General features: G+C 39.6%; 1 protein-coding gene across 1 annotated transcript in view; it reads left to right on the forward strand.

Annotated features, from left to right (window-relative positions):
• Window positions 1–22,139, forward strand: part of ANTXR1 (ANTXR cell adhesion molecule 1) — a 248,040-nt gene that overhangs the window by 46,283 nt on the left and 179,618 nt on the right. Inside the window, exons 4-8 of the mRNA XM_030921455.1 lie at window positions 11,600–11,681; window positions 12,642–12,675; window positions 14,454–14,533; window positions 17,000–17,068; window positions 18,811–18,891. Coding sequence (XP_030777315.1) covers window positions 11,600–11,681; window positions 12,642–12,675; window positions 14,454–14,533; window positions 17,000–17,068; window positions 18,811–18,891 — 346 coding nt within the window. The remainder of the gene's footprint in view (window positions 1–11,599; window positions 11,682–12,641; window positions 12,676–14,453; window positions 14,534–16,999; window positions 17,069–18,810; window positions 18,892–22,139) is intronic.

Below are 22,139 nucleotides of genomic sequence, written 5' to 3' on the forward strand. Positions count from 1 at the left end.
TATTTCAAAAGCCAGATGGTGCCATAGAAAACCACAAGGTGAAATTACTGCACAAATGTGCGACCAATGAAAATAGAGTTGTGTAAAGAAGAGTTTAGACAAATTCATCTTGTCCTGTGGTTAAACTATCACTCTTACCTTCTATGCCAGCTTATGCTGCAACCTTTAAAAATTCCCTGATGGGCGCCTCTTTGTCAGCTTCACTTCACGCTCTGCACTGGATCCTGTGTCACATCATGGACTATTCCTGTCTGCCAAGTGTGTCCTCTCCAGTTCCCAGAAGATAGCCAAGTTCTATTTCTGCTTGCTGTTTGGTTCCCAGTTCAAATCAAATGCAGTATTCTAAGCTGGAAGAAATCTGGTGGATCTTAGCATTCCACACCTTTGTTTTACTTTGAGAAAGCTAAAGTTCAGGGAGGTTAGCTGACATACCCAGCACAAGGTAGAACAAGATTTTCATCCTGAGTCTGTCTTCCTCCAAAGCTCATGCTTCTTTGATGGAGTTTGGCTCTGAAGTCATGGAAGAATGAGGTGACCTTGTAAAACAGGTCTGATCTTACTGAGTTCTGGAGCCAGAACTCAAATTTTTAGAGTTCTAGATGAGGTGGAACAACTCACATAGAAATGTGAGAAAGAACAGATGGTGAGATAGATGGAGAGAGTATGGTGTAATGGAATTCATGCCATGAAACACAAATCTACTCTCAGATCTTTCAGAGAAGAAAGCGTTGCTTAATGAATGAGGTCAACTGCGTCTTGTGTGGAAAGAGGTTGAGGAAGATGAAGCCAGAGAGGTGACCATTGGATTGGTAACGTAGAGGACCTTGCTAGAAGCAGTTTCAGCAGAGGCAGAGTTGTGGAGACAAAAGTCAGAGCAGAGTGGGTTAAAAAATGAGGACTTCTGATTTTAAAACAATATTTTTAAATTAAAATAAATAAAAATATTTTAATAAGTTAAAATGTTTTCCCCTTTCTCTCAAAAAGCCAACCCCAAACCAGGAAAACTTGAAACAAAAGCACAAAGACCATCTTTGAGGAAACTTGAGAAATATTTAAACCATAAAAACACCACATGTAAGAATAGAAGGGAATGAAGAATGGCAAATGATGTGGCACTGTGGAGAAAAGTCAAATATAATCCTGTGGAAGGAAATACTGAAGATGAATAAGCCATGTAGTCTTGTAGAATCCTAGAAAGCTCAAAACCTGGATATTGCAAAAGGCAAGGAAGGGTTAGAGAGTGAAACTGGAATATTGATTGCTTAAAAGTTTACCTAAGCTCTTCAACCTTCAGAACCATCCGTCCCTCCCACTATAGTTTGAAAATTATCCCTTCTTTTCCTCCACCAGAGAGGAGAAGCATATTTTCTTACAAAATTGCACAAGAATGGTTTCATAGTCAGGGACACCAGGCACAGAGAAATTATAGAGACATCTGCAGAACAAATGTTGCTACTTCCAGCCTTCTTCCTTGTCCAATTTCAGACTTAAAATCTAAGAAAAGAGTTTGAAAACTACTTCTCTGTAGAAATAAATGTCTTAGAGGGAAAAATACATACACATACAATGATATTTGAGGGTCTTCAACAACAACAACAAAAAACTGTTATAAAAAAAAAAAAACTGGTCGTTCATCAATCGGCATGCCCACCATGCATTCAGAGCTTCCAACAAGGCTTTTAGTCTCATTCATTTGATATGGACAGACAGCCAAAGATCACTAACCATTTGAAGAAGGACCCCACCAGAAAAGACAAGGAGTGAGGAGACAAGTTTCAAGAAGCTGTGTCATAAAGAGAGATGTGGATAAATAGGTCAGTAGCTAGAGGGAGATGTGGGATCAAAGAGGACTTAAAAAAAATTTTTTTTTAAGATAAGAGATACTAGAGTATATTTGTATGCTGGTAGTCAGCATCTAGTATTTTTCTTTCTGATTTGACACAAATGTGTAGTCACAAACATTTAGGAAAGAACTGTAAAGTATGTCTGCTTCTGTTTATGATATTCAGAGATGTGAAAAGCCTTCATTTCCATGGTCAACCAGAAAAGCCCAGACAAAATAAAATTCATATGTTTCCTTGAGGCTAGTAGAGATGCAGGAAGCACTGATTAACTGAATTAGAGAGAAACAAACCCTTTATATAATAGCTAAGCAGAGAAGCTTCTACAGAAGCTTCCATGCTTAAAGGTGGATGCCTGGTCTAGGTTTGGGTAATTGGAGGAGTGGGTCTGCCATAGACAGAGACTCTGCAGGAATAAGGAAAAGTCAACTAAGTCTTATATAACCATGTGTGCCAGAAGGAGGCATTAGAATCTGAAATGAAAAAGAAATCTCTCAGCCTAAGTTATCCCCCCTCACCCACACTTCTGCATTTTTCCAAGAAAGCAGCAGTGGAGGAATTGCCTGCAAAGTAGAGAGAAATCACATAATGAGGTGGATTCCCATTGTGCTTGGATTCTGGAGTCCTACCGGAGTGAAATACAAAGGTCAAGCAAAAATATCTGAAGCTGCACCTAGCCATCTACCAACTCAAATACTGAGAAGACCACAAAGGCAGGGCAGGGAAAAAGTCCAGGAGTTGGCCTAATAACAGGGACCTTGAATCTAACAAAAGGTGCAGCCCAGCCCAAGCTCACCCTGACTCAAGGAGGAATCTAATGATCAGCCCCTCATCCTAGCTCACAAAGAATAAAAGGCTTACGCTCTGCAGTGAGTAAACAACGCAAATCAATATTATACCGAAGTCTCCACTGCCTTTTTTATACTCAGTGACTGAAATGTAAACTATTATGAAAAATGGGGAAAAGCACAGGAATATTACTCACAATAAAGAAAAACATAGCTAATAGAAACAAACCACAGATGACTCAGTTATTTGAATTAACAGACAGGGGACTTCTAAGCAACTATTATAAATAGGTTAAATAATTTACAGGAAAAGGTGAATATAATGGGGGAAGATATGGGTCATCAGAAATTAAAACAAGAAAACTCAAAGAACCAAGTGAAAACTGTGGAACTGAAAGATACATTATTTGAAATAAAAAATTTTTCAGATGGGCTTAAAACCAGACTGAACACCGCAGACAAGGGATTAATAAATTTCAAAACAAGTGAATAGAAATTATCCAAACTGATAATTTCCCTTTCTGGAACAGTTTGAGGGCTGGAGGGAGAAAATGAAGCAGTCCTGTGACTTATGGGAGAATATCAAGTGATCTATACGACTTGATAACATGTATCTGTGTAATTGGAATACCAAACATGATCCACACACAGATCCAAGAAGATCAAAGAATCTCAAGCAGGACAAATGCAAAGAAAGCATCACGTAAGTACATCATAGTCAAGTGTCTGAAAAATCTTAAAAGTGGCCAGAGGGAAAGGAGGAAAGATATATTAAAGAGAAACAACATTAAAAATAATAACTTACTTTTTATTAGGAAAAAAATCATGCAATCCAGAAAATGAAGGTCCAATATCTTTAAAGAGATAAAAGAAAAAAAATCAACTTAGAATTCTATATCCAGTTAAAATATCGAAGGCAGAATTAAGACATTTTCAGAAGGGGAAAAATGCGTAAGAGAATCATCATCAGCAAATCTGCACTCTGAAAAAAAATGCTAACAGAATTCTTTAGGGTGAAGGAAAATGATACCAGGCATAAACTAGATCCACAAAAACAAATTTAAAATAAAGAAAGAAGAAGAAAGAAGAGTACCAGGAATGATAAATATTTAGGTAAATATAAAAGGTTATTTTTTATCTTTTCATCATTTCATAAAAAGACAATTGACTAAGACAGAAACACTATTTTGGGATTTGTTACAAACAGAGAACTAAAATAACACAAAGGATAAGAGGGAACCATATGGAAATATAATATTAGAAGGTTTTTCTATTATATGAGAAGTAAGCTAATATTAACTTATAGTAGCTTGTGATAAAATAAGGATGCATATTATAATTCATAGAGCAACTGCTTTAAGAAAGACAAGACATTTAGCTTTATGTTTTTAAAAAGCTAATAGATGATATGAGATGAAATACCAAAAAGTACATGATCAATGCAAAATAATACAGGAAAGGAGAAACAAAGAACAGAAGTGACCATTAGAAAGCAAACAGCGGGATAGCAAGATGGTAGACTCAAACCCAACCATGCCAAGACTTACATTAAATATAAAATGAACTAAAGATTCCAGATAAAAGGCAGAGAATGTCACACTGGCTAAAGAATCAAGGTCCAGCATATCATTGATCTATTACTGCATAAAATATACCCCAAATATTACAGCTTGAAACAATAATTTCTTATGCTGATTTCACCTGCACTTATTTATGCAGCTTATATATAGGATCAGCTGGGGATTAGGCTCAGCTGGGAAATATAATGCATCTGGAACAGCTGAAGATCTCTCTCTCAATATGGTCCTTCCTTCTCAAGGAGTTGAAAAGACCAGGTTTTCCCTCATGGTGGCTGCAACAGTCCAACAAAACAAACTCTAATATTCATGTGCTAATAGAGTCTTAGTTTTTGTCGTATTTACAGATGTCCTGTGGCCTAAAGCAAGTTACATGGCCACATGCAGAGCCAGTATGGGAGGGGACCATACAGGGACCATACAGCAGGAGGGGTAATCTTTGGGGACATTAGTATAACAGTCCACCACATACAATTATATATGGTTTACAAGAGACACTTTAAATATAAATATGGTGATAGACTAAAAGTGAAAGAATGTAAAAAGATACACTGTGCAAGCACCAATCATAAAAAGTTGGAATGGATATTAGACAAAGCCGACTTCAACATAAAAAGTATTTACTAGAGATAAAAAGTTATTCAAGAAAATCTGTGTGTCAAAGACAATCCATAGGTTAAAGAAAACTCACAAGGGAAATTAGAAAACATATCCAACAAAAAACGAAAACCCAACATATCAACATTTGTGGGATGCAGCTAAAGTCACATACCTAGGGTAAATATAACGCTTTACGTGTTTTCCTTAGAAAAGAAGAAAAGTTTAAATGATTTAAAACCAATGAAAAAGTAAAAAGAAAGAATTTATTAAGCTCAAAATAAGTAGGAAAAGGAAAATAATAACAACTGAATCAATAAAATTGAAAATAGACGTAGAAGAAGACAATAATAGAGAAAATCACAAAGCTCAAAGTTGAGTATTTGAAAAGGATAAATTGATAAACCACTGGTAAGAGTGATTTTTCTGGGCTGGGAGCAGTTGCTCACGCCTGTAATCTCAGTACTTTGGGAGGCCAAGGCGGGAGGATCACGAAGTCAAGAGATCGAGACCATCCTGGCTAACACGGTGAAAGCCCATCTCTACCAAAATTACAAAAAATTAGCCAGGTGTGGTGGTGGACGCCTACTCAGGAGGCTGAGGTAGGAGAACCGCCTGAACCTGGGAGGCAGAGGTTTCAGTGAGCTGGAGTGCCACTGCACTCCAGCCTGGGCGACAGAGCAAGACTCCATCTCAAAAAAAAAAAAAAAAAAAAAAAAGGAGTGATTTTTCTAAAAGGAGAGAAAATACAACTTACAGATAATATCAGGAAAAGGAATATTACTACAGATCCTACAAATGTTAAAATATAATATAGGAATATTATAAACAATTTTATAGAAATATATTCAACAATTATAAGGGAAATGAACAAATATCTAGGCAGGTTACCGTGTATAAATTTTATTTCACTTAAAAGTACATAAGAGGAGCTTTGGTTCAGCATGCATCTTGATATTAAATTAATCATGTTGGCCTATCCTTACGTAAAAGTCTCGAAGAGACTATGTTTTATATACATTGTAAACAAATGATTACAGTTGGTTGTAGAATTTAATAACTCCTAAAGTAACAGCAAAATGTCTTTAATGAATCTGTGTTCTTCCGTTCACTACACTGTTTTCTTGTAGTCAACAATTGGAGCCATAAGGTCATCTGGAAATGTTCCAAGAGTAGCATTAGTGGTAATAAATAGTGATAGGTGTTTACTGTATAAGTTGAGATCCAAAGCCAACAACTGCAAAGCATTTGAGAAGAGTCCAATTCCACAGAAGGAAAATGATACCAGGTGTAAACTAGATCCACAAAAACAAATTTGAAATAAAGAAAGAAGAAGGAAGAGTACCAGAAATGATAAAGCTCTTTCACAAGAAGACTAGGAAGCTGACAATGCAGAGCTGATGTTCGGTTATTTTTGGATGATGATGGAGGTTGTTTTTATAGAACCAAAATGTGGTAGCCACTGCAGAATCCTAAGGGAGATTTTGCAGTGGAAACCTCACTAGAATACTCTGGATAAAGGCTTGTTGAAGCACTTCATGACATTCTGTATGTGTCCGTCTTTTATTTAAATTTTTTTTCTTTCTTTCTTTCTTTTATTTATTTATTTTTTTAGAGACGGAGTTTTGTTCTTGTTGCCCAAACTGGAGTGCAATGGCGTGATCTTGGCTCACTGCAACCTCTGCCTCCTGGGTTTAAGTGATTCTCCTGCCTCATCCTCCCTAGTAGATGGGATTGCAGGCATGTACCACCATGCCCGGCTATTTTTTTTTTATTTAATTTTTTTTCTTCTGTGTTCATCTTTTAATGTTTTCATCAGCAACGTTATCAGACTGTCATAACACAACCAGAATCCCAGAAAGTAATCATGAAGAGTAGAGAAATTCCTAGAAAAACAGAAAGCCCAGAAGACGTTGTGACTGATTCTTCCCATCTTCTACCCCTGCAAACCAGCATAGTGCTGGGTACATGGTGTATGCTCAACAAATAGCAGTGGCCAATAATGAATGATGGGTTAACGCACCCAAACTGGAATCATTCATTCGACAGTCACCTGCTTGATGCCAATCATTAAGTGTAGCGGGAGTTGCAAAAGGTACACAAAACATGTGGCCTAAAACCCTTAGCTTCTAAGTAGGAACACTGGCAGACATGTGAAATCACCAAAGAAAACAGGGGCTCTGTAATAGCAGCCTGTCTTCATAGGATGCCCTGCCCCTTTCATTTCCCAGGAAGATAACATTTCACTTGGTAATAACCAAGTCCTCAGAGAGGTTCTTATCATCCCTTGAAAGATCTTTCTCCCAATGTCCTTCAGTTTCCAAGAGAAAATAAAAATAGACCCTTATTAATAGTTCTGTTGTCCCAGAACTAAAACACACCCACAATTCCTATGAAACCATCCATTTTGTTTGCTTAGATGTTGTGGGTCCTTCAAGAAGGGCAGAGAGTAGGGAGATGGAGCCATGTGTTATTTGATCTTTTGAGCAGTAAGGGCGGTATAATGGGGAGGTTGTGTTCGCCACTTGCAACTAGTGAGCTCATATCTTGCCAGATACAAAGCATCAAGGATAAGGACATTTTCCAAAACAGCCTTTGATTGTTCTGGTACCAAAAAAAAAAAAAAAAAAAAAAAAAAAAAAAAAAAAAGCAAACCTTAAGAAAATACTTGTAAAGAAAGGGAAATAGGCTTAGAGAAAATACCCCAGTTCCCAGACTTTATTTGGCAGGGAAAAAATATAGTGAAGCCAAACAAATATTTCCACACCCCCAAGATGCCTTTTTTTTTTTTTTTTGCCCTCTTTTTAAATCTCAAGTCTTAACACAATATTCCTCTTTTAGTGTAACCCAAATGTCCGAGACTTCACTAGTCCATGACCAAAGAATTAGATCATATTTACCTTTAATATCCAAGCTTCTCCCACCTAACTGTCAGAAATTATCCCTCTGCCCCATAGTGCCCCACAGCTATTGTGAGGGGTTCCATGGTGCCAATTCTGTGTGCTCACAAACAGACCCCAATTTTCCTATCCCAGCCTCCCCCTCATGTCCCCTTGCCACTACCTCTGCTGCTGGGACCCTCATGAAACTACCAACCCATGGGGCAGAGCTGCCCCCTGCCAGGGGATTGCTGGTGCCATGCCCTGCCCCTGGCATGGCCTTGGTGGGGGACACTGCTCTCATCTTTATCCTCCAGGATATATGCTCTTTCTTTTTTTTTTTATTTTTATTTTTCAACTTTTTTTTTTTTTTTTTTTTTTTTTAATTTAAGTTCTAGGGTACATGTGCATAACGTGCAGGTTTGTTACATATGTATACTTATGCCATGTTGGTGTGCTGCACCCATCAACTCGTCAGCACCCATCAATTCATCATTTATATCATGTATAACTCCCCAGTGCAATCCCTCCCTCCTCCCCCCTCCCCCATGATAGGCCCCAGTGTGTGATGATCCCCTTCCCGAGTCCAAGTGATCTCATTGTTCAGTTCCCACCTATGAGTGAGAACATGCGGTGTTTGGTTTTCTCTTCTTGTGATAGTTTGCTAAGAATGATGGTTTCCAGCTGCATCCATGTCCCTACAAAGGACGCAAACTCATCCTTTTTATGGCTGCATAGTATTCCATGGTGTATATGTGCCACATTTTCTTAATCCAGTCTGTCACAGATGGACATTTGGGTTGATTCCAAGTCTTTGCTATTGTGAATAGTGCCGCAATAAACATACGTGTGCATGTGTCTTTGTAGTAGACTAATTTATAATCCTTTGGGTATATACCCAGTAGTGGGATGGCTGGGTCATATGGTACATCTAGTTCTAGATCCTTGAGGAATTGCCATACTGTTTTCCATAATGGTTGAACTAGTTTACAATCCCACCAACAGTGTAAAAGTGTTCCTATTTCTCCACATCCTCTCCAACACCTGTTGTTTCCTGACTTCTTAATGATTGCCATTCTAACTGGTGTGAGATGGTATCTCATTGTGGTTTTGATTTGCATTTCTCTGATGGCGAGTGATGATGATATGCTCTTTCTCATTACCAAACAACAGACTTTGAAATTAAAGTATGCCTTTTGATGGGATTTATTGGAATATTAGAGGTAATGTAAGAGATACAACATAGAGAATGATTTTTAACCACCACATGGGCCCAGACTTGTCAATGACCAGATCTGGCTAATGTCCAAGTCAGGTCATGCTTGGCCTCCTTTCACATGGCCAAGGGAAGCTCATCCCTGCCCCAAAATGGTTTCTTCCCAGAAGGAGTAACAATGGAGACATCCATTCCATGTCTGTTATGTTCCAGGCACTGTAGTAGGCACAGAAGATATAGTGGGGACCAAAACAGCCATGGCCCAGTCCTCAAGGAATTTAAAGTCTGAAACTGAAACAAATAAACAAAACCTGAACGAATAATTGCATAATCAAATGTTATTAGTTATAAAATATCCTAAGTGCTATAAAGCAAAAATTGTGGGGTACCAGGAAGAAGTCTAATAGAGGAAGACAATTCAGTTTAGGAAGGTCAAGTAAGACTACTCAAGTGGCTGGCAAGTGGCATTTAACACAGTACTGAAGGCTGGATAAGAATTTGCTCCATGAAGAGCTGGTCAAATAGTGTTCCCAGGCAGCAGTGATTGCTGATATGAAGTGCCTGTTGGAGAAAGGGGCTTGGGAAGACCAGTGTGGCTGAAGGCAAGAGAGTGGGGGCACAGTGATGTGAGATGAGGCTGCACAGGGAGGCAAGAGCCATCCACATAGGCACTGGAAGGTCATGACAAGGATTTGGGATATAATCCTAGGTATAATGGGTTGCTCTTGAAGGGCTTTGAGCCAGAGAGTGAATGCCATGGTTTGATCTGTACTTTAAGGACATTCTTGCAGCCTTATGGAGAAAGAATGGAAAAGGAGGCAAGAGGCCAGTCAAAAGATAGCAGGTGACTACCCCAATGGCTAAGCAAGAGATGATGGCAGCTGGGACAATGGTGTTGGCCAAAGAGACAGAGAAGTAGACCATTTCAAGATAGAACTAAAAGAATGTGGTGATGGTGAGAGGAAAGAAAGTCAAGGTAGTGGATCAAGGAGGGCTTCCAGTTTCTGACTTGGGGAGCTGGGTGTGTGGTCTGATACACAGGTATTGAAAAGACAATAGTCAGTTTCTGAAGTCTGAGTCACTTGGTATTAAAGATTCCACCTATGAAGCATCAGCAGCCCGGGGACAGGCACAGGCTGTTTTTAGTTTGTCTTTTAAAATCTCCAGCAGTCTGGCGATCCACCCTCACCCATGGTCTCCCCATCATATCAGTTTTAACAGAAGATACTATTTTCTTTAGAATTCCCCCTCCAAGCAATGCCAGGATAAACATGAGAGAAAAAGAGAGTATTTATCATACTGATTAAGAGCGGGGCCTCTGGGATTAAATCCCACCTGTGCCTTAGGTAAGATGGGCCTTGGGTAAGTTCTGTAACCTCTCTGTGACTCAGTTTCTTATCTGTGAAATGGCAGTAATAATAGTACTACCTCAAAGAGCTGTCATAAGGCTTAAGTGGATTGATTGTATTTCATGTATTTAGACAGAGTCTGGCACCATAAGTTCTCAGAGCCATAAGTTCCCAGACAGTGTTAGGAATTGCCATTGCCTTTCACTGATGCAAGGTTCCCACTTCTCTAGCATTGTTCAATGCTACAGGCTGCTTTGCAGAGGAGAAAGCCTTTTTTGAGTCAGGTATATTTGACTTCAAGTCTCCACTCTCCTTAACCTCTCTGAGCCCAAGTTTTCTTACCTGTAATGTGAGGATGGTAATACCCACTTTCAGTGGTTTTTATGAGGATGAAATCAGAAATCTTTGGTCACTACCTTGTATATAGCGGATGTTCAATAAATGTTAGATTTTTTCCTATTCAAAAGGAGTTTCTCTTCCTAATTTAAATAGAGCATCTCCACCCTTACTACTAAAAAGACCCCAGTAGGAGGAAGGCAAAATTTCAAACCCTTCACAGCGTTACAGTTTATGAATACGGTATGTGAGTCAGAAATTATACTTTATTGCCCTTTTTGGCACAATATGGAGCTATTTAAAAGACAGGAACATGAATGTAGACTTCTTACATCCCAGAGAGAATGGTCCACAAAGATTCCATCTGGCCCCCAAGTCATTTAGATTTCCCACTGCCAGTTGGACTCTTTCCCAATGCCATATCCCACTTCCTCTTCCTGCCCGCACTGTCACCTTGAATAATCAAAGTAAGAAAACACAGCCACCAGCGCACAGAAAACACTCTTGGCTGTCCTGGAAAGCGGAGATTCCTTGGGCTTTTATTTTCCGTTGCCTTTGGCACACCCGTGCAGTGGCAGTTTGCTGTGGGCGCCACCCTCTCCCACCTGTGTCCCTGTGGTGGCCTTTCCCTGGGTTCTCGGTTCTCACCTCTTTCTGGCTCACATGAGCCATTTGCATTGTTGCCTGAGTTGCTGTGTGTCCCATCAGGAGCAGCATTTAAAGACTCATTTCCAGTGTAGAAGGAAAACACTGTGTTAAGGGAAAGGAAAGTGTTTACAAGCAGATGGAGATTCCTGCAGAAGAGTCTTTCCCTTAATCCTTGAAATCTCACTCATCCTGTGCTATGGCTGACCCCAAATGGATAATATAAAGGCCTTCCCTTTGATAGGCTTTTGGGGAATTACTGGGACTATACAGCAGTATCCACAGAGGTAAGAAGAAGACCAGTACATATGACTACAACAGCAAAGTAAAAAATGCTCCAATAAGACTAACAGAGTGTCTTTGGATTTCAGAGAACAAATCCGTCAAGGCCTAGAAGAACTCCAGAAAGTTCTGCCAGGAGGAGACACTTACATGCATGAAGGATTTGAAAGGGTAATTTTAAAACAACTTTAAATCCAAATATAAAGTGTGATATTGAAATATCAACATGGGGTGACTGATGAGATAAGGCACATGTATTAAGAGGGCTGAATAGCACCCAACAGCAAGAGAGTACATTTTCTTCCCATAAGCTTGTACACTGATAACTCTAGCCAAAAGTACTAAAGAAATGGATTCCCTTCTCCTTCCCTGACCCTGATGAATGGTTTGTTAGTTAATGGTTGGCTGGCAGTCACGAATTCACACCACACACAAGTCCGGCCATTCCAAAAATGTCCTTTGTTGGATGTCAGCTTCAGTGATTGAGGCAGAATTTCAGGGACTTCAGCTTTAAGGGAAACAAGTACTAGGCCATAAGGAATAAGACATCGATCCATGTTGACAACTACAGCCATCTGTCATTTAACAAGGATTTCAACGAAATGCCTGTAAGGCAGTTTTGTCATTGTGACATCACAGTGTGTACTTACACAAACCTAGATAGTATGGCCTATTATACACCTAGGCTATATGGTATAGCCTATTGCCTCTACGCTACAAACCTATATAGCATGTTACTCTACTATACATTGTAGGCAATTGTAACGCTAATGATATTTGTTTCTAAACATAGAAATGGTAATGCATTGAACTACAGTGTTACCACAGCTAAGATATCACTAGGTGATTGGAATTTTTCAGTTCCGTTATAACCTTTGGGGACCACTGTCATATTTGTAGTCTGTCCTTGACTAAAACATTGCTATGCAGCACATGACTGTATACTACTTAAATGAGAGGTAACTTTACACGGGTATCAGCCACTGATAATTGAGCAAAGCCTGGTTGAATTACAAAAGAAATCAAGACTGAATTGGCTGCATATTCAGTAACAGAGCCCATTATCCACTATGGTTTTTGGAGTGGTAAACAGTGGTTATAAGTCTAATGGCTCTTTCATATGTTTTTCAGGCCAGTGAGCAGATTTATTATGAAAACAGACAAGGTAAGACTATAGTATGAACTACCATTATGCATTATTTAACTTTTTCCGTGTTTGTTGCTGAAAAAGTGCTTCAGTCATTTCATGTTTCAAAAGACGTGTATGATATTATCTGTAATTCTTAGATACACATTTCATCACAAACAAGGAATGCATAGAAAAGTGGCATGTATTGGGTCAAATTCCACTCTCCTGTTGATGCCAAGAAAAGTTATATAAAAGTAATTAAGATCCCATTATGGCCACAGTCTAATTCCCATTAACAGTTTTGCATGTTGAATTCATTAAATTAGTAAAGACCTGCATAAGTTAGTTAAGTCTTGGATTTTTATGTAAAATTTAATGTTCTTGTCCTTCTCTGAGCTCCAAGCCTCTTCCTTACCGTGACTGGATATAACATTAAGATCAAGATACCAGTTTGATATCGCAAGAACAGAAAACCAAACACCACATGTTCTCACTCATAGGTGGGAACTGAACAATGAGATCACTTGGACACAGGAAGGGGAACATCACACACCGGGATCTGTTGTAGGGTTGGGGGAGGGGGAAGGGATAGCATTAGGAGATATACCTAATGTAAATGACGAGTTGATGGGTGCAGCACACCTACATGGCACATGTATACATATGTAACAAACCTGCACGTTGTGCACATATACCCTAGAACTTAAAGTATAATTTAAAAAAAAAAAAAGAAGAAGAAGAAGCATGCTAAGTCTTGCAGCAGAGCCCATGATCAGCAAGAATTGTTCACCATAGAGGGACTTCCTGCAGGTAATAGAATATTCCTACTGGAGTGAAATTTGCCATATATGCTTGTGGTCCTGAGTTAGAATGTTTAACTTGAGTACTAATTGAGCAGAAAGGTCAACCCTCTTGGAACAGAGTAACATCTGGGTCTTGCCAAATCCTATTAAACTAATTATTGTGTAGAAAAAAAAAAAGATAACAGTTTGATTTAAACTTTCCTATATTTGAATGAAAAAAAACTGCATAAAATATACTTAGTAGAGTGCCTAGCACATAGAAATTTTTATTATTATTTTAGCTATTATTAGTACAGTGTCTTTCGTGAGTAGCATTTCTGTATCTCAGTCAAATCTCTTAAAAAAGAGGATTCAATATTACACTAGAGATTTTCCTCCCGGGCCTGTAGAAGTGTCCATTTCTTATTGCATCCTAAACTGCAACAAACAGAACAGACTCAATATCAACACCAAATCCTGCTAATGTAAATCAACCATGAACATTGATATGAGAAGCCTAAAAATCACTGAAAGAATTTTAGTAGTTTTTGCCAACTGCTATAATTCTTCCAGTCAACTTGGAAATCAGGATGACTATTATTTTCACCAAACTGTCTTCAAGGGGTGGTGTAAGTGGTCCATTACAGCAGGTGAGAAGGACTCCTGAACAGCCCAGGTGGGAGTTTGCTCACAGCTTGGGCAACAGTTACGTGTCTGCTAACAGAAAATAATCACACTTGATTCACCGGTGCTACTCCCAAATGTTGGTTTAGTGACCATTTCACCAGGTTTGGCCATTCTTCGAGCTGAGGCTGAGAAATGCGAAAGCAAAACCTATCACCCCCAAAGTCTGTCCCCATGGAGGGTCCTTCTTCATGCTGGAGTCGCTTCCAGGCCCAAAAGAAAAGTTGGTGATCCTCATAATATTGACTTTGGGTGGTTGAACTCATAAGAGGTCGAATCCTGGGATTGAGAGGGTGTTTCCCTGGGTGAGGCAGGGTGGACTGAGCTGGTCTGTATTGTGTTAAACAGGATACAGGACAGCCAGCGTCATCATTGCCTTGACTGATGGAGAACTCCATGAAGATCTCTTTTTCTATTCAGAGAGGGAGGTAAGCAACACCTACACATATCTATGGAACAGGGCTTCTCCTTTCTAAAATGGGCCACACTCTCTCTACTCAGGTAATAGGGTTTCTTTGCAAATCCCCTGAATTAAATGGTTTCATATGTAGAAATAATAATAATAATTTGTATTCTACAAGTGAATTTTCATGTCTTACACATGGTAAATGTTTTCCCCCTTTCAAAATTTTTGCATATTACTCTGTTTTGAAGGATTCAAAATATCTACCCTGCCTTTATTGATGGTATTATATTGCTGTAACAGTTTTTAAATACTGTATATCACTTATAAACAAACATTGATAGAATTTTTCCTTATATTTTCTACTAAAACAGGAGGAAGGGAAAGAATTACTTGAAACATGTAAGAGCCAATCTTGTCAGACTGTATTAATCATTGAGATTTTCACTCTAAGAACCGAAGTTAAACAGCAGTTGGTAGCAAAGTTAAATTGTCATCTCTCTTTTAATAGTTCCTTTTTTTCCTTTTCTTTGTGTTCTCAAAAATTATTCCTCAAGGCAAGTGGAAAAATTCTCTCAATGAAGATTTTACCTTGTGTAAATAGACTTAGAAAAAGAAGTTTGCTGATGAATTGAAAACTGATGTTTATGCTTAAGAAATTCTTTCAAGTTTCACATTTGAGCTATATGCATAATTAGTATAAAAGGAAGCAAGTTAACCATAGAAATGTATTGAAACCACTATAGCCTTATTAGTGACAAAGGGTCATTCAGGCCCAAGGTAGAAAGAAACAGCATCCTAGAGATACAGGCTCTAGAAGAGGAGTTAATGGTAGCATCACACTTTCCTCAAGCTCTTAACAACTATTTACTTTAAATTCAGCTGTTTCTGAAAACACAAATTATATATTCATTCATTTATTCAGTGTTAACTGAGAGCTTGGCATATACTTGACCATTTGCTAGAAACTAGAGGCACAGAGGTGAGACACAACTGCTGCCCTTATGAGTCTTACCATGAAATAATGGTCAGCCTTTGGAAGCCACCACTGGCAGAGGACTTAGGGAAATTATGTAGGTAAACTCTCTTCCCACTAGTACAAAAAGTAACTCTGACGAGGAAATACAAAAGGTAATAGGACAGACATTCCCTGAGCATTTGGAAAATAATACATCTCTGTATTTGAAAGTAGAAACTCACTATGTGATGGGAAGGCAAGATGGCTTGTTTGGGTGCCAAATAACAGTCAAATAAAGTAAAAACCCTAATAAGGAAAGAAATGAAACTAAAATAAATGATGGGGTGTCAGAGGCTTAAGATAGGGGTTAGTGGGAAGGAATTTTAGGTATGGCACATACAAACTTGGGAAAATATTCAGAGTGCCAATAGAAGGAGACCTTCTGAAAAAGAAAGATAAAGCACAAGATATAAAGAAATTGAACTTTTCCCTTCTTCACAATTCTATATAAAGTCCAACTGGAGGAGGAGAATCACAGAGTTGTTGCAAATAAGGTTGGGGCTACACTGAGTCTAAAAGTTTATTTTATCCTAAAAGCAGCAGGGAAATTTCTAACATGAAGGAAAAAAAGACGTATGTTTTTGTCCTTTCTAGAATCCATTGTTAAACAGAAGTGGATTTGAGTACTAAGAAAGGGAAAAAATAACACAATCAAAATAAATATGCATATATTGAGCACTCACTGTATGTTTGCTATCAGTTATTAAGCACCCACTGTATGTGCCAAGGATTTCCAATTTTTTTTTTTCCATTCTGAAACACAGGAGAATCTGGAAATCAGATTATCAGAGGCTTTAATAAATCAAATATTGAAATTGAGCCAAAATCTGGGTATTATTCATTATGTTGCCATCCCAATGCTTAATTGTAGAGATCATGGATTTAGCTATTCAAATATGGGCCACAATTTCCATTAAACCACCTTATTCTGTAGGAATGAAAAAGGCTTTATTCACAAAATGTGCTGACATTCATAAGTATCTATGTGGTTCTAGCCTTGTGTGAGGAGCTCTGTAAATGTTCTCATTTAATCCCCAAAACACTATACAGAGCAAAGCCAGGGGTCAAACTCAACTATTTCAAGTTCCAAAGGCCCCATTCTCTTATGATATCGTGCCCCCATTACAAAGAAACGTATGTCAGTAAAAATCCATCGGAGGAATAGAAAAGGTAATCATTTCCCCAGAATATTTAACTTAGCCTGCAGTTTTCCCTTCCTCCCCTCATCTTTCCAAGCCCTTCATCAAGACTCTACTCTAGTGGGTCTTTTCAGGTCCACCATGTGTTATGTTAGAATGTGATGTCCACTGAAGTCTGATCTTCTTGGGGACAGGGATTGCCTTCTCCAATATGGCACCTGGCACATGGTAGGTGCTCATTAAATACCTCATCATTGAAGTTAGTCAGGTAGCTCCAAGATGAGTTCATTTGTCACTGCTTCTCTTTCTAATGTCCTTTCTCTCCTTTTCCCAGGCTAATAGGTCTCGAGATCTTGGTGCAATTGTTTACTGTGTTGGTGTGAAAGATTTCAATGAGACACAGGTATGGTCATGGATTTCCTCAGGTTTGGAGCATACTAAGCTTGTGAATGATGAAGAATGTGTTCAGTGCAGAGGGCAGATCAATGGAATAAATGCCCCTGAAATAGGTTATTTTCCTAGAAATGCTAAACAGGAAGGAATTACTGGTTGTATAAGGAAAATAAACTCATTTGCTGATGCTCTTGAGGTCTTCAACAGAGACCATCAAGGCAGCATCTTTCTTGGCAAACATTAAATTGCCAGAATGTCAAAAGATAACAGAATTAACTTGGAAAACTTGTTTTTTTTCTGTTTGTGTTTTGAGACAGGATCTCACTCTGTCACCCATCCTGGGGTACAATGAGCTGTCTCAGCCCACCGCAGCCTCTGCCTCCCAGGCTTAAGTGATGCTCCTGCCTCAGCCTCCTGATTAGTTGGGTCTACTGGTGCACATCCTGAGTAGCTGGGACTACAGACGCACACCATGACACTTGGCTATTTTTTAAAATTTTTTGTGGAGATAAAGCCTCACTGTATTGCTCAGGCTGGTCTCTAACTCCTGGGCTCAAGTGATCCTCCCAATGTGGCCTCCTAAAGTGTTGAGATTATAGGCATGAGCCACCACACCTGGCCAAATTTAATTTGACAAGTATGATTTTCTTATTCAAATAACAAATGTTCCCTTTCACCCATGAAAAATGCAATGCATTTTCAACACAAACATATGGAAATAATTGGACAAGTGGGCAAAAAAGTATGTATAAGTGCGTATAATAAGCAAGTTGTAAAAACTTACTAACAATCTAAATACATGTTCTTCATGTAGTTCATAGTTTCTTTTTGTTTTAATGGTGTAGGAAAATGCTCATGATATATCATTAAGTGAATAAAACAGGATTACAAAGCAGTGAGAATAGTATGTGCCCACTTCTAAAATAAACATTTGTATGTTCGCATAGAAAAAGTATGAATGGTATCTATCAAATGGCTAATAAAGATAGATAGATGACAGATGAACAGACAGAAGGATTATGAATAGCCTTTGTTTTCTTTTTGTTTTAACTCTGCTGGATTTTCCTAAGTTTTTACAATGAGTAAGTATTACTTTTGCCATCAGTAAAAACAATAAAACATATTTTTTTAGAAGCCATACACACCAGCTGACACTGACTCTGTGGCAGTCACGGAACCACACAGAGATCTGGGGGCAGACAAGCCCTACATCGGCTTCTCCTGGCCCTCAGTTTCCTGCTCCATAAAGCAGGAGCAGCTGAACCAACTGCAAGGGCCCTTTCCTTAAGGGCAGTTTGGGTGAAAGGTGAAGGTGGCCTCAGCCAACACCAGAGCTTGAATTTCAAGTTGCTCTGAAAGGGAACTTGAATCTGCCCGATTCAGATAAAGTTGCCAACAGGAATTTGGGTGAATGGGAGAAAAATGAGCCCATGGCGTGGGGCCAGATTTATAAACATATCAACCCAGGCCAAGCATTCATCAAGCTGGGCACTCTTACCTCTGCTCCCGAGGAGAAAAGTATTAAAACAAATGTAAAAGCTGGAGCCAACCCTGGGCCTGCTCCAGAGAGGCCACTGGTGAGCTTGTTATTACTGATGGTTTTTCAGGGCAGCCCCTGAGCCCAGTGAAGGCCTCATATTCCCCTGGGTTCTGAATATAACTAGAGCCTCTTAGCCCCAACGGCTTTCCTAAATTTTCCACATCCAGGCCGAACAGTCTCCTCATGTGTTTACGTATTTGCTGTGTTCTCAGCTGGCCCGGATTGCGGACAGTAAGGATCATGTGTTTCCTGTGAATGACGGCTTTCAGGCTCTGCAAGGCATCATCCACTCAGTAAGTAGAGCTCTTGCTCTGAGACTGGACATTCAGGCACCTTCTGTCTCCAATCTGCTATTAATACCCGAATTCCATCTCTCCAAGCCTGGTGTTTTTCTGCTTGAGAGAACATCATTTCTTCCTATATCTTTGTGTCTGCCATGTCCCATCTCTCCCTTGTGCCTTTCACACATGTCTTTTCTCAATTGTACTCTGCAATGGAAAATGAACAATTGAAAGGGGCACTGCTCTGGCAGTGAGCCAAGCTTCAGGAGGCCCTCTCCATTCTCCTAACTGGGCAGACTGTGGCTGGTGGTTAACGCTTGACCACCTCAGCTTTCCCACTGTGACTGAACGCAAGCTGCCTTCAGAGCACTTGTAGGCTGGACTTATATCACTTGGCCATTGGATGCACTTTAGACCAGGTTGCCCATTGAAGTCATCTGCAGAGATTTAAAAAGCACTGCTACCTGGGCATCTGGTCTGGGGTGCGGCCTGGACCTCAAGAGTTTTTTTAAATCTCCCCAGGTGATTTTAAATGTTGAGACAAGGTTGAGAACTACTGCTTTAGACCTATGATCCCCAAATACGTGGGCTCCAGTGCTATTCAGGGTTTGCACAGTTACCAGTCCTCCTTCACACATAGGTGATTTTCTACACACCTTTTCCTGAATGGTAAACAGGACACTGGCTTCCAGGGCCTCTATTCTCCACTCCCCCACACAGGCAAGGCCCTTGGTCCAGCTGGAATATTGGCTGCTGCTGTCTTAAAGCCTCAGCCAGCAGGTCAGTATGCGTGCTGCACCCGCAATGATGTTCAGATGCTCTGCAGCCTCCACCTTTTAGGTTTTGTGACCAGGCAGGCATCTGTGATCTTCATTGGAAGCTTACCAGGCTCCAGACTTGGGGTCCAGGATACAAATTTGGAGCTCAGGGGATCACCTTCCTCTTAAGGTGTCAAGGGGGTCTTGATCCAGGGGTTACCGGCCAGGGGCTCAGCATCTGCCAGCCCTCCCAGACCAACCCAGGAAACTTCCAGCATGGCTGTGCCTCCATGCTGCTCTCCCCTCAGGGTTTGCTAGGAGCTCCAGCAGAGTGGAATGCAGAGTGAGTAGTAAGAAGCTTAGAGCCTGGCAATCTAGAGTTTCACTGGCCCACATGCTTAACACTTACAGGTCCTTGGACATTTCTTGTTGGAAACAGGGACTGATGATGGCTTACATCCTTGTTTGAGGATTACAAGGATCACTGGTGAAAATTCCTAATATTTTTCCAGACACAGAATAGGCACTCAAGCCATATGAATTATTGCCTCTTCTACTTCCCTTCCCCATCATATGAGGGATATTAATGTCAGCTTCCCTTGATCCCCTAAACATTCTTGAATAGGCAGAAAAATCACTTGAGAATTATGTTTGCAACACCTATTCCCAAGAGATTCTATTGCATTGAGTTTCAGGTGGATCCAAGGGATCCATATATTTCAAATCTGCTTTAAAAAAAAAAAAGTGCCCCAAGTATGCTTTGAGAACATTGACATATCTGACCTTAAGCATACAGAATTGTGAAAAATCATCCCACCTTAGGTTGGGAATTTCTATCTTAATTAGGTTCCGATGACAGTTGTTTTATTCAAGAAGTGCTTGTTTGCAAAGAATATATGCCTACTCAAACTACCTTAACCAGAAAGTGGAAATTATTGATAGCATGGAGAATTATCAGACCCAATTATTGGTCCACAGGTGAAGGACCCCTACTCTAAATCATTTCTGGGGTCACTGTGGCATACTTGACAGTGTAAGCAACAAGAACTACAATAACCATGTAAAACAACAACCCAAGGGATGCAAAACACGATTAATAGCAGGACTGGGGGCCAATCATGGATCCTTAAGAAGCTCAGAGGTGGATTACTCTGGACAGGAGTCCTCATGAGAAGGCGGGGCAGACCTGAATCATTGAAAGACCAGGGAAAGGTGATGGGTAGCACCAAAGGAGAGATATTATCACCTCAGCCTAGAGGCTGGAAGACAGAAAGGCCTATTCAGGGGTCAGTAATAATAACACCTATCTATCTGGTGGGACAGTTTGGGTAAAGGAGTCAGGAGTAATGGAAAACAAGCCTCGACATTGGGTTGAAACCAGATTAACATGAGCCTTGAAGGGGTTTTGCCTCTAACCTATAGGCAGTGGGTGTAATTACTGAAACAAGTTAAGAAAATAATCTGATGGTAGTGCTTGTGTACATAAGAGGGAGACTGGGGATACCCAGAGACGGTAGGCCAATTAGGAGGCAACAGTCCTGCCTTAAGATGGCTAAATTCGGAAAAAGGGCAACTCTTACCTGTTCAAACGTCCTCATGAGCTGTGTGCCTAACTCCACGTGTTGTTTCCCACACAGATGACTGGACTCTTTTTGTATGAATAAATCAGTGTTGTCCTTGAATACACCAGCCTTAGCAACTCACCCAAGCTCAACATGAGCCCAAATGTTTGTATAACTTCCTCCATCCCCAAATGGAAATAACTACAAAGATCTTTAAGAAATTTTAGCAAAACCATCATTCAAAATAGGAAGAAAACTAATTTGAGACTTCAGTCTCCAAACTTTTAGCTGAATGATAACATTCTTGCGAGCTTTTATCTGTGAGTTATGCTAGTGGTTTTGATCCTTCCAGTACTGGAAACCCATGTTTACGGCAGTTGTTCATTCGCTTGCTTGGACAGAGAAACAGGGACAAGTAGACAGAGCTCATCTTTCTCAAATCAGACAGAAATAATTATGGCCTAAAAGTTGGCTAAATATTTTTTAAGAAGTAGATTCATTTCCCCTTTTGGATGCTGAAAAGAAAACTCTCAATTTTCCCCCCCATTTGAAGCCTCTATCCCAGCTTGTTCCCATGGATGTTGTTTTGTGGCTGGTTATTTTCTCATGATAAAATAGGACTGGGCTTAATTATCCAAAATAAGATTGCAAAGCAGCTTCTGATAAGCTCAAATTCTTCACAAAGTTTTCTGCCCGTAATGCCCATATTTTTAAACCTTAAATTAATATGCAGGGGCTAGTATTTATTCATACATCAAATACTCATTGAAAACCTTTTATGGCAGGCTCTGACCATTCAGTAAAACAACTAAAGCAGGTAGAGGTTCTGTCCTGGTAGAACTTACAATCCAGTGGGAGAGACACATTCAAAACAAGTAAATAAATAAATAAATATGCGGAATTAAAATTGTGATCACTGGAATAAAAGAAATAACATGGC

The sequence above is a fragment of the Rhinopithecus roxellana genome, chromosome 17, assembly GCF_007565055.1.
Source record: "Rhinopithecus roxellana isolate Shanxi Qingling chromosome 17, ASM756505v1, whole genome shotgun sequence".
Classification (NCBI taxonomy): Eukaryota; Metazoa; Chordata; class Mammalia; order Primates; family Cercopithecidae; genus Rhinopithecus; species Rhinopithecus roxellana.